The sequence below is a fragment of the Mytilus trossulus genome, unplaced genomic scaffold (assembly GCF_036588685.1).
Source record: "Mytilus trossulus isolate FHL-02 unplaced genomic scaffold, PNRI_Mtr1.1.1.hap1 h1tg000070l__unscaffolded, whole genome shotgun sequence".
NCBI lineage: Eukaryota > Metazoa > Mollusca > Bivalvia > Mytilida > Mytilidae > Mytilus > Mytilus trossulus.
This window is the reverse complement of record NW_026963294.1, coordinates 1623400-1636994: the sequence shown is the minus strand read 5'-3', so window position 1 is coordinate 1636994 and position 13595 is coordinate 1623400. Positions and strand designations below refer to the sequence as shown.

The window sequence follows — 13595 nt, the reverse complement described above, 5'->3', positions numbered from 1 at the left end:
GATTCATTCTGTTATGTACACCGTGTGATCAATTAATTTGGCAATCGCCAATGGCAGTCAGCAGAGTTTACGGGCGCAGAACATTTGAGCAAAAAATTAAAACTACCAGGGGACATTTTAGCGCCAACATTAGAGCCCATATAAGCGCCAGATTAATCCGCTCATCTGCCACGGTATTTTCGATCGCCCATTTTGGTAAAAAAGTTTTGATGAAGTTGAAGATGTAATCAACTTGTAACTTATGAACATGTTCCCTATGATATGATCTTTCTAATTTTCTAGCCAAATTAGATACCCCCCCCCCCCCCCCCATTTTCACGGTCCACCAAACATAGAAAATGAAAGTCGGGCCGATGGGGCATCCGTGTACTGGGGACCACAGGCGCTTGTCTCAGATTTTTTTCCCTATGTAAGGAAAAAACTCATAAAATTCTGAGACGAGTGCCTGTGTTGGGGACACATTCTTGTCACAGTGATTATGTTATAATGATTACATGATGGCCGTTTTTATAGTGCATAATTGTTTGATTATATACCAGACCGAATATTTCATGATTATTTTATACTCTTTGACTGTAAAAAAAAATGTGATTGTGTGATTACTTTGACACCCCATGTGGGAGTGTCCTAATCGCCTCAGCTAATCGCAGATCATCGCATAATTTACAAACGCAATATTTAACTGTCAAAAAATATCATTCTCAAAATTAACAATAGAAATAGATTTAAGATGTATTCTTTGCAAATTGTCAACAGTAAACGATAAATAAGGTTATTTTCATAGTTCTTTTGATATAAAAACTGTTCTTCAAAAGTTGGAACGAATTGACCAAGAAACTGGGGACTGTGACCAGCTGGTGACGAAATGGTTAATTGGTACGGATGGAGATGGAAGTTGGAACTAACACCTCATTATTACTCTATTCTTCATTTTTTTTTGGGGGGGGATTAGTTTTATTCCTGATGTATTGTCATTTATTCTTTACCTTTGTTCATCATTCTGTATGCTATCAAAGATCATTAAACCCACCAAGAACTCATCTCACGTTAATCAAATTATAGGGCGAGGTTTCCTAGGTACGAATGCATCGGTACCTCCTACCGGAAGTCGACTTAAAACTTCCTTTTATTTCAGGACACGAACAGAAGAAGAGGTACGAAATTATATCCATGTGAAATCGCAACCATCTAAACGCCATCATTTATATATCCAGTTTTATTTCAGAACGTAGATGGTGAACACAAATTAGGGCAGTTGATTTTGTATGCGAAGTGGTTTACATAAGGCGATACAATTATAAAAATGTGTTTATTTTCTTGACTTGTTCCAATGCATGCTAGTCCGAGATTACTCTGACGTCCAACGACTGTTATGCCAGACAAGCTGGGGACGTGGGACGTCAGAGCTTGTCCCGTATCAAAAAGTGGATATTTGCCCACCCAAAATGGATGCGCTACTTCATCGCTTCTGGAGCCGACTGAGGGCCTTGGAATTATATAAATCGGGCATCAATCTCTTCATTTTTCATTTATCTTATCATATATGTAAGTTTCACCTACCTGCCAACCTTTATTTTTCTATATTTTAACAGTTTTTACAGAGACCCGTCGGTTTATGCATTTTGACTTTCACTTTCAAATGGACGTCAAGTTGCGAGAGAGTTCGTGGCCTCGAGACTCAAATATGCAAATATTTATATTTTTTAACCTCCTTTATAGGAGATCGATGTGTTAACATTTAGAAGCAACCACGTTTTTTCACCTCCTTTTACAGGAGATTGGTATTAAGCATCTAGTGCCGACCACGATAACAATCGGAAGCTCTCGGACATTTAGATATCTTGCATCGTAAATGAAGACATTTAGATATCTTGCATCGTAAATGAACGAGGAGTTACATTATGGTTATTTGCACTGTTTTCTCGTGGTCACGTGATAATCTTTGAAAATGAAAGGCATAATGCATAAACCGACGGGTCTCTTTAAAAACTGTTAAAATATAGAAAAATAATGGTTGGCTGCAGGTAGGTGAAACTTACATATATGAAAAGATAAATGAAAAATGAAGAGATTGATGCCTGATTTATATAATTCCAAGGCCCTCAGTCGGCTCCAGAAGCGATGAAGTAGCGCATCCATTTTGGGGAATACATGACATCTCGGCCCACTACAAACTCGGGACATGTTAAACTCGGCATACTACAAACTCGGCCTATACAAACTCGGCACATTACCTATACATACTCGGCACTCCAATGAATATATTTATGGAAATGTTTCATAAAAAGAAATTTTATATAATAATTACGATGAGAAAAAAATAACAATTATTATTTTTAAAGTAGGTGAGAAATGGAACAAATTATAGGACAGAAAGTGATACAAGTTAGTTCCGTGACATAAATCAGAAAACACTTGATATAAAAAAAGTGTTTTACTTTTAAAACAAATTTTTAATGAAATTTTACTTAATAAATATCAATAAGAATAAAAAAAGTTGTTTATGCCTAAAATCTTATAAATGTTCATTTCTCAAGGCTAATATATACCTAAACTGTTCAAATGGATATGCATGTAAATGAAAATGTAATAAAAAGAAAACATTGCAAGATCTTTCTGTTATATATTCAAACAAATGTCTCCAAATTATTTGTGCATATGGAAAGATTAATTGTTTTAGATTTGAGGAGTTTTCCGTATTCGAATGATTTCGTTTAAATCCCCTAAGATCTGAAATAGGTATTTTTTGTAACCCCTAAGATGTAATTATTTTTAATTATTTATTGCTGCAAGACCCTCAGAAATTTTTGCGTATAAGTGTACGTGTCAGATGAAAAAAACCAAAAATTTCACCCCTAAGATCAGGGGTGTGGAAATATTTGCTGTGGGCACTTGTCCCTGGGCAAGTAAAACTGTAAAGTTCACTTGTCCTGAAAAAAAGTTACTTGCCCTGATGGTCCCAATAAATATTGAAGTATTTCATTGTAGTTAATATATGATTCTTAGCACTGTTACAACTGCATGATACAAACAAGTGAAATCCATTTGTTTATTATTTGTAAAAATTTAGTAAAGTAGGTCATCATCTATGGGACAAAAACTTTACAGCAAACCAACCAATGAAATGCCATGTAAAGGTAATTTTTGCAGCAGTTTTGGAATAAAAATTGTAGCCAGTAGGTACATATATTGATATACTAATTTAGAGTGTAATGAAGAAAGTGAGTGAAGAAATAGAAATTAAATAATGGATAAACTATTGACTTTTTTGCTGTTTCTCTCAACTGACACAATTGTTTTTTTGTTTTTTTGTTTTTTTGTTTTTTATAATTGTATTGATGGGCAATTAAACCGTCCCTTCCATTTACCACTCTGACAACATATAATGTTGACCTTTGATCTATAAATATAAAGACAAAAAAAATATTTATTTTACGAATTTCCATACTAGATAGCCAGGTGCAATCTGATATTCACGATGTCTGAAATTCTCGCTTCAGTATTTTTTTAATACTCCTTATCCTCCATTTGCGTTTTAGGGTTTTTACTCGACTCATTACTCTTGCCCGGTGTTTTATAAAGTATTTATCAATCTGAATCTCGATACAAAAACATATAAAATGACACTTCCGGTAAAGATGGATAAAACCTAATCGACCATCCCGTGTCAATGGACAAAACCAATGCAATGTTACGCAACTCGGGTTCGCATACTTATTTTTATTTATTTTGTTAATCTATCTATTTTCGGTATTATGTAATTTTTATCGTCATGAACCATTGGTTTCTTTTACATAAATTTAACATCTTTATACATTTTGAACATGTTGAAATTAGTTCTATATTTCTGTTGGATTTGAACTTTGTCTTTTATATTATTTTACTTGTCCACGGGCAACCCAGACAAAAATAATTACTTGTCCGGTTGTTCAAATGTACGAGTCGGGCATAGCATTTCCACACCCCTGAAGATGTATAAATTTTACACCCCTCAGAAAGGACCATCCATCCCCCTTTAGCAGATATTAACTGGAAAGGCCCAATAGATTAGAAGTTTCATCAAATATGATAGTTTTCAATAAGAACCTAATTTTGTGTATGTGAGTTTTGCAAAAATATTTAGTGGGATGTTTTGTATGTACTAGAAAAAAGAAAAGTGAAATAAAATAAAATAAAATAAATAAAAAACCAAAGGGTGTATGTAAATTTTGACTGCTTTGTGCTAGCCTACCGTAGTTGCAGGACTTTAGAGTGCTAGTACACTGGAACACTGGACAGTGCCCCACGCTAATTAAAACTGGATTAGCGCAAACCAGATCTTGCGAAGTACCATTTTTTAAGTCTTAGATTTGACTTGCGGCTTAATGACATGAAAAATTTATATAATGACCAAAAGTAGAAACAAAAATAATTTGGGGTGCCGCGAATTTGGAAAAAAAACCCAAAGGTTATCGGGCGTTCTTGTTTAGTTAGCATAATTTTAATAGTTTAATTAACTTATCCCTACATTCATTTTATCTAATTTTAAATATGTTAAGTTATTTCAAAGGATTAATTTTTATTATTTTTTTTTAATTGTTTTAAATCATATTTATTTTGGATTTTATTTGTCTTAAAGATTTAGTTTTTACTGCCGGTTATGGCCTGACTCCATTTCTGAGTCACTGACCGGATAACTCTTGCAGTATGTTTTGCCCCTTTAATGATGCTGTGGTAAGTCGTCTTGAAGATCCATCTGTACTGCCGGTTATGGCCTGACTCCATTTCTGGTCACTGACCCCGGGTAACTCTTGCAGAGTAGTTGGTCTTCTTAACGATCTTTTCTAGTAAGTACGTATACTGTATTTGTATTGAAGATTTGATTTTTACTGCCGGTTACGACCTGACTCCATTTCTGAGTCACTGACCTGGATAACTCTTGCAGTGTGTTTTGCCTATTTAATGATGTTGTGGTAAGTCGTCATGAAGTGTGTGTATGTTTTAGCATGAACATAATAAAGGAGGAATGTCAGAATGTTATCAATGAACTATCAAATGCTAAACTTCACTGCATATCACTGTATATGCATTGTCGATGTACTCTAACGCTTTAGTCTTAATGATATGCGGATTTTCTTTTTACTGAGGCTGTTTTTGATGTTACTGGATGTTTTTGCTTGACCTATTATCCATGGAGGTGGATCTTGAATATTTTTTGTAACCAACTTTATTTTGTCTAGTTCGTTATCTTTAAGTAGATTTTGGACTCTGAATGGATAGGAAAATGATGATAATATTTTTAGTTTTTTACCAGATATATAATATGTACTTTTTACGCAATAAATTGAAAAAGAAGCGGTACTTGAAATGGTATTTTTCACATGAAGTTCAGCAGCATTAACTCAAGCTGCTTTACTAACGGGATATCATAAAAATGTTATCAGGCTGTCATTAAATACCGCTGTTATTAATTATCATGTGATTATTATACTGTCAAAATATAATCATCACCTGTTTCCTGAAACTTCTCTTATTAAAAGGATAAAGGTAGCCATCCTTTCTTTTTTATTGCAGTTAATTGGAGATAATCATAAAATCGTCATAGTGCCATCAATAAAATACATAATTCAAATTGAGGAAACAATGATAAAAAAAGTCACTTGACAATGTAACATAATTATTTACAGTTTATTAGATAAGATGCAAAACGGGATGCCATTTTCAATATTTATCAAAATTTTTAAAGAAAAAGAAAAAAAAATGAATTTCACCGTAAAAATATTTAATACACACACTAACATCTCTCTTTTTTAAAGAAATTGTCATTTGCTCAATTTTGCGCAATGATTTTATATTTTCAAAACTATTTTTAAAAGACGTTTTTGTCTATTTCATAAATTGTCACATAACCATAAAAGTTACCGTTTTTGCTAAGCCATTTATAAATTGTCACAGTCATATATTTTATTAAGTATTAATTTCAAATTAAATGAAAATAAGTCTTTATTGGCACAATTATAAATCTAATACATTTTTATTATGAATGTACCGAGTTTGTAATATGCCGAGTTTGCAGTATGCCGAGTTGACATGTCCCGAGTTTGTAATGTGCCGAGATGTCTTGCTTCGATTTTGGGTGGGCAAATATCCACTTTTTGATACGGGACAAGCTCTGACGTCCCACGGCCCCAGCTTGTCTGGCATAACAGCCGTTGGACGTCAGAGTAATCTCGGACTAAATGCATGCAAGATGGTGCATGTAGAGACTTCGGATTCACTGTCGTAAAGACGCTAAGTAGAATATTAAGCGATAGAGGAAAGTTGAGGCATACGATTTAAGTTGTCCGTAAGACAAACTTGCCTTTTCTTAGTTTCCTCCCATTGCCAGCTGATTACTAGTCCAAATAATTATGACGTTTGGCAAGGCTATTTTTATTTTTTTTCTGGGACGCCTTCCTGTAAAAATAGCCTTGCCAAACGTCATAATTATTTGGACTAGCTGATTACATACATACATTTGTACCTTGGGCCTAAAATAAAATATTGTTTGCTTCCCCAATCCCGACCAATCATGCAAAATTGGTGCTACTCATAAAATTTTATTGGTAAAACTAAGTCAAATATTATTTTATTCATTTTGGATTTTCAGGCTTGCCGATCGTCTAATAATCATAATGTTCAAACTTTTTGGAAAAATAAAATTATTTCCCTACCTACCTGGTCCGAGTACACAGTTATCGTCCTTTGATTTTCGTTGTTCACGAATATAGTCCTTAATGTGGACAGTGTGTTACTTGCCAATTTTTGTTATACCCCTTCCAAATTTAATTCTCCATGTTTTATGCCTCATATAGCAAGTTGGGGGATGAAATGACACTGTAAAAAAATTTGGGTCATAAATATTTAGGTAAAGTAGTGATTAGGTCCAGCTGAAAAAGGTCAAAAATTAGCACTTCGGAAGCTGTCAAAAGATTTCAAGACCCCCTTAACACAAAATTGTCCATATTTTGAGTTAGAGCTGATGAAGTTTTCTATAATTTTGATATAATTTGTCCCAAAAGTAGTACAACACACTGTAAAAATGTTATTGAGAAAGCGCAGGTGGGATTTTTTTTATTTACATTTATTGTCTAAAAGAAATGCACTACGAAATAACTGTGTACTCGGACCACCTACATGTATCCACACCTGGCTTGACAGGGTCGGGATTGGGGACACAAACAATATTTTAATTTAGGACTTGTTAAAATCTTATCTGTTTTTCCTTTTGATGAAACGCTTTCCACTTTCATGAGGATTATTGACAATGTCGATGATTGACAGTAAATTATTTTTTGTGCATAATGATATGTACACTTTAAGGTAGATCATAAGTAAATATTTTTTGAGACAGAATTTTCTTATACTTAGCCAAAATGAAGATTTTAGTATGCTCTTTTCAGATATGTATTAAAAAGTATGGGTTACCGTGCTATTTTTCAAGCTATGTGTTGTTGAAAATTGCCTAAATTTGGTTAGATTGTTGATGGAAAAACACATTTGTGTGCATAAAAAAAAATCTATGAGATAGAATTTTGAAATAAATTGTGAAAAGATAGGTTTTGTACTATAGTTTAAGAAAATAAAAAGAAAAAATTGTGTCACCGAACTTGTTTTCTTGCTACAAGTAGAAAGAAAAAAAATCCCTATCAGTCTAGTATAAATTTTTTACTAAAAGAGTTATCTTCCCTTAAATGACTCATTTCAAAGAAATGATTCTAAAAGCAAAAACAAATATATTTGTTTAAATATTTTGATTTATAAAATAAATTACCAACTTTTCTTTATATAATCAAACAGTCTAACCTTTAAATTGCAAATCTATCTCCAAATTTGCAGATTTAGTCAAATAACTAGACCGATTTTTTACTGTGATTATACAATCCAAGATGGCGGTATATGCCGGTATACCATGTATCTACCTTAAGGTCTATTCATTTTCGGTATCTCCTACATTTCCTTGGCAGTGACTTTGTCTCCACTGTTACATGGGGCACTTTTTTTTACTGACCTTCGCTTAGTAAGTTGGGCAATTTTTTTCTTTTTTTTGGGGGGGGGGGACCTAGTGGCATATGGGTTCCAGGTTTTAGTCTAGAGAATTAAGCTGTTCATGGGCATATCAGTCTGCACCAAAAACTTTTTCAACTACTAGTCCGAAGACAAATATTCTGACATTTTTCTTATTGGTCCAAACAAAATTTTGCAAAAACTCACTAGTCTGAATCAAATTTTACTAGTCTGGGGCATCGGACTAGTAGCTAACCGTGCAGACTGGCATATAACACATACATCCTATTCCTCGAAAGCCTGACAATTTTATATGATGAATATTTTGACAAATCCCCTTGAAATTAAAATAGTTGATTCGAACAGTAGCTGAAATTGACCCACATGTACAAAAATATAATGATGTCTGACGGTAAATGGCATTCCTGACCATCTTTGTGAAGATAATGCACATGTATAAAATATTCAGTATCTTCTCATCTCTAATAAGTCATTGCACTGGTTAAGGTTCATCATAAGGAATTGAAAAATATGGCCGTGTTTACACCTCAAAAATTACTATGAGTACAGACAAACTGGTACATCCAGGAAAGTTTTAAGGCATGGCAGGAACTAGATATATAAAAGTTATATGAAGTCTACGTTTCAGAAAATTAAAAACTTACCTGCATTTTTATGTGCATTTTTTTCCAGTCTGCAGAAGATAGAAAAATAAACAAACACCCGAGTTTCATTTGATACGGTCCACTCAGTTACACAGTTTAAACCTGCTAAATCACCTATTGTTTACAGGTGTATATTGATTATATGAGGGGAGCTTCTCAATCGTTTTCACTACTTAGTTAATTTTTGCACATTCTACAGGAACGAAAAAAAATGGATAGCAAAATCTAGAAAAGTTTATAATTTTCTGAAACATAAAATGCATTTAAAATTTATATATCTAGTTCCTGCCATCCCTTAAAACTGTTGCAGGTGTATAGGTTAGTCTGTAAAATTTGGGGTGTAAATACGGCCATTTTAGCCAAAAGGTTATGATGAACCTTAACCTTTACCATTTTCACCATTTGTTTGTATTCATTTACATGTACATATATATACAATAATATTTATTTCAGACTCAAAATGGGAGCCTACAAGTACATGCAGGAAATCTACAGGAAGAAGCAGAGTGATGTCATGAGATTTTTGCTTCGTATCAGATGCTGGCAATACCGTCAGCTGTCCTCAATCCATCGTGCTCCAAGGCCAACTCGTCCAGACAAGGCACGTCGTCTTGGATACAGAGCTAAACAAGGTTTAAAAGATTTTTTTCTTCAATACAATCTAAAAGAGATATTCACAAGTTATTCAATGTATTATGTATACATAAACTTCATTGATAAGGGAGCAACATTTTACCTTCAAGTTACATTTTGTAGTGTAGTATGGTTTTTGTTAGACGTGAACAATTTTATTTAGTCATTTGATTTAATTAATTTGTTCAAAACTAAACACCATAATTATAATAAATTAGTTCTCGGGGAAAATCTCAATTCAGAATATATTTCAGCAATTTGGGAATCAATATCCTCTAAAGAAAAACCATGAAAATTTTAAATAGTCTGAATCAATATTGACTGGTCCTGGGCATTGTGTGTGTGCGCAAAATGACTACAAAATGTATATATACAGACTTGTGAATCTGCAGTTTGAAATTTACTCATATTTCAAAATTAACCTATTTATTGACCTTTTAAAATGAATTGGCATTTGAGCTTGGTTTATATTAACATTTCCTGAAAGCTTGGTTTATATTACATTTGTACATTCCTGAAAGCTTTTCCTGTCACGTTTCACAGATGTGGATAAGAGTTCTGAAAGAAAAATGTTTGGTTTTCAATTGCAGGATATGTTATATACAGAGTTCGTGTCCGTAGAGGAGGTCGTAAACGTCCAGTACCCAAAGGATGTACATATGGTAAACCCAAAACTCATGGAATCAATCAACTGAAGTTCCAAAGATCACACAGGTCTATTGCTGAGGTGTGTATAAAAAATAAAATATCTGAAATACCCATTCCAAAGAAAATTCTCAACATGAAATGGAAAGCTCTTAACACACCAAACAAAAGTATTACAACTGTCTTAATCCTGACTTGGCACAGTTTTAAAGCTAGTTAAATCTCTCACTTGTATGACAATTTCCAAGATTCTGTATCGACAGCCATGTGTGAGCTAAACACCATGTTAATACATACATGTATTTTAACAGGAAGTTGATATTAGGCAATTTGATATCAGGTTGGGTACAACCCGCCAGATAGGGAACTTTTCCCCAAATGAGTAACAATCCCTTATTTGAGTAATCTTTTATAGTGCTAAAAAAAAATTAATTGGGTCTTTTTATGATAAGATAAGATAAGATATTTTTATTTCCAATTATGGGCCCCAAAGGGCATAAACATTACAACATCAATAAAAAAAATTTCATAATACAATACAAACAATGAGATAATAAAAAAAAAAAGTTAAACGAGAACTATTTAAGTTCTGAAAGAATACGTAGATAAAGAATCTATAGTATATTTTTTTTTTAATACTAATGCATTTTATTGCAAGTGTGGTTGATATAGATAACAAACAAGCAGCCCAAAAAGAAAAATAGATATCCACATATGTATAGTACACAAAAAGTTGGATCAATTAAATATATAATAATTAGCCAAAAAGAAAGTAGAAATTAAACATGTCCATGACTCATCCTGTGTCAGCAGCAAATAGGAAAGCATTATGGTTTCCTAAAGGCAGCTGACACCAGGGGGCGATACCTTATGTAAAATGTTTTTATGTAAAATGGCACATATGTATAGAAAAATGGAACAACTTCTCCCAAAGAACTACATTTTTATTTATATGGGTTTTAAAAAAGTTAAAAGCATTAAAAATATTCAAATTTTCTAAATTTTCATAGGCTTGTATCATCTTGGTATAAATCAAAATAAGGAAAATCATCTTTTGGAAAATGTACTGCATTTATCATGAATATGTGCCGTTTTAAGAAGATAAAACTTCGTTCAGAAAATTTTGTTCTTTATCACTACCAAATGATTACTCATATGAGAGATTGTTACTCATTTGGGGAACAGTTACCCATTTAGTAAGCATTCGATAGTCTCATTTGGGGAACAGTTACCCATTAAGTCAGCATTTGATAGTCTCATTTGGGGAACAGTTACCCATTAAGTCAGCATTTGATAGTCTCATTTGGGGAACAGTTACCCATTAAGTCAGCATTTGATAGTCTCATTTGGGGAACAGTTACCCATTAAGTCAGCATTTGATAGTCTCATTTGCAATCATATCACAACTCTTTCAATCAACCCTGAAGTTTGATAGTATTTGTATACATCCAAAACTTTTAAATTTTATTTGTAGGAACGTGTTGGTCGTAAATGTGGAGCTCTCCGAGTATTGAGTTCCTACTGGGTGGCTCAAGATTCTTCCTACAAATATTATGAGATCATTTTGGTAGATCCATTCCACAAGACCATCAGGAGAGATGCCAAGATTAACTGGCTTTGCAATCCTGTTCACAAGCACAGAGAATTGAGAGGACTAACTTCAGCAGGAAAATCCTCCCGTGGACTTGGAAAGGGACATTGCTTTACCAAAACAATTGGTGGATCCCGTCGTGCTGCTTGGAAGCGCAACACTACTGTCAGTCTACGAAGGAAGCGTTAAACTTTCCTTCAATTTTTTTTTTTTTCATTTTTTTCTGCTTTTGGCGATTTCTTGTTTCTGACAGAGATTGCTGAGGCGTGGATCACAAAATGACTCAATAAAAAAGGGAGTCTTGTTGTAAATTGTTTGTTTTTTTATTGTCTCGCCTTGACAGAGTCAAAAAGCGAGACATAGGTATGCTGTTTTTGGCGACGGCGTCAACAATGTATTAGTTTGTTATTAGCTCAGTTTTATGGGGAACCACTAGTGGTATGTCAATGATAATTGGTATGCCGATGTATTACCATTGCCATGGAGATTATTTGGCTCCGCCCCCTCAGTCATGGTCTATTGACTTTGAACGATTTGCTTACTTTACATGTATTAGTTTGTGATTAAGTCCGTTTATGGAGATCCACTTGTGGTAGTCGATGATAATTGGTATGGAGATTATTTGGCTCCGCCCCCTCAATCATGGTCTATTGACTTTGAACAGTTTGCTTACTTTACATGTATTAGTTTGTGATTGAGTCAGTTTATGGAGATCCACTTGTGGTACGTCAATGATAATTGGTATGCAGATGTATTACCATTACCACATCTGATTGCCATGGGGATTTTTTGGCTCTGCCCCCTCAGTCATGGTCTATTGACTGTGAATGGTTTGCTTACTTTACATGTATTACTTTATGATTAGGTCAATTTATGGGGATCCACTTGTGGTATCACATGGAATATGCTAGCCTATATTAAACAATCATAGGTTCAATCCCATGTCTGATCAAACCAGACTTAAAAATAGGTATTTGTTGCTTCTGTCTTCATTTGTATATTAGTTTTAAGAGAGCAGGCAAAGATGAATGGTCTATTTATTTCTTGAGCGATGTAAAATCATGAAAATTGATACTGACCAATGACCGATTAAGATATTGGCAAGGTCGGATGAACCCAATCCAACTAGATATGTACACTTTATAATTATTCCATAGAACTAATCTAGGATTGGGAAACACCATGAAAACTTAATACTGACCAATGACACATTTAGATGTTGGCAAGGTCAGATGAACCCAACCTGACTAAATATAAAATTGAGAATGGAAATGGGGAATGTGTCAGAGTAAACAACCCGACCATAGAAAAAACAACAGCAGAAGGTCACTAACAGGTGAATATGTACAAATGTACATTTATAATTATTCCATAGATCAAATATAGTATCTGGGATTAGAAAACAAACTTGCCATGAAAAAAACTGAATATGTGGTCCAGGTCAGACGAAACTTTATGCAATCGTTCCATTGATCAAATACAATGTATGGCATCTTGGAATCAAACTTGCCACGAGAACTCCATGAACAATGGAAATGAGGTCAAGGTCTGATATCTACCAAAATGACAGTTCACCTATAAGAATCCTATAATTATAGTGGAAGGAAAAAACCCTCAACATTGAGCATTGAATTGTGAAAATTGGAACTAGGTTGAATAATACCCGATACACTGATATGAACATCACAAATATTTCAGTTCACCTCGGAGCCGGATTTTGTAGAAAGAATTTGGTTTATTATATGTATGGAGTGGTTTCCCCAATTTTGAACATATCTGGATTTGTCATTGAATTCTGAAAATGGACCAAAATACAATAGCTGAACCATGAAAATAAGGTTGGGGTTTATAGATAACGCCAGTCAGTTTTTTAGGAACTTTCAACTAACCAACATAACTGGCCTATTGTGGCTATTTACTATCAGTACACATGCTGAACTGTCGCCTTCTTGACTAATCATTGATATGTTTAAAGACCTTAATATAAAGCTTTATTACAACCGTCGCATAAACTCTACATTAACCAAGAAAACGAA

The 13595-nt window shown here is 33.8% G+C and overlaps 1 protein-coding gene across 1 annotated transcript; it reads left to right on the top strand.

The window, feature by feature from the left end:
- The first annotated feature begins 1063 nt into the window (after window positions 1-1063).
- Window positions 1064-11870, top strand: LOC134699412 (large ribosomal subunit protein eL15-like). Its single transcript, XM_063561014.1, has 4 exons — window positions 1064-1154; window positions 9144-9322; window positions 9914-10050; window positions 11443-11870. Exons 1-4 carry the CDS (start codon window positions 1084-1086, stop codon window positions 11746-11748), a joined length of 693 nt encoding a protein of 230 aa, XP_063417084.1. The 5' UTR covers window positions 1064-1083; the 3' UTR covers window positions 11749-11870.
- Window positions 11871-13595: the final 1725 nt, after the last annotated feature.

Coding starts and splice junctions, on each gene's coding strand:
- LOC134699412 (XM_063561014.1), top strand. CDS start 1,084: ATGCATCGGTACCTCCTACCGGAAGTCGACTTAAAACTTCCTTTTATT. Junction 9,323..9,913: donor TGGATACAGAGCTAAACAAG/GTTTAAAAGATT, acceptor TTTCAATTGCAG/GATATGTTATATACAGAGTT. Junction 10,051..11,442: donor CACACAGGTCTATTGCTGAG/GTGTGTATAAAA, acceptor TTTTATTTGTAG/GAACGTGTTGGTCGTAAATG.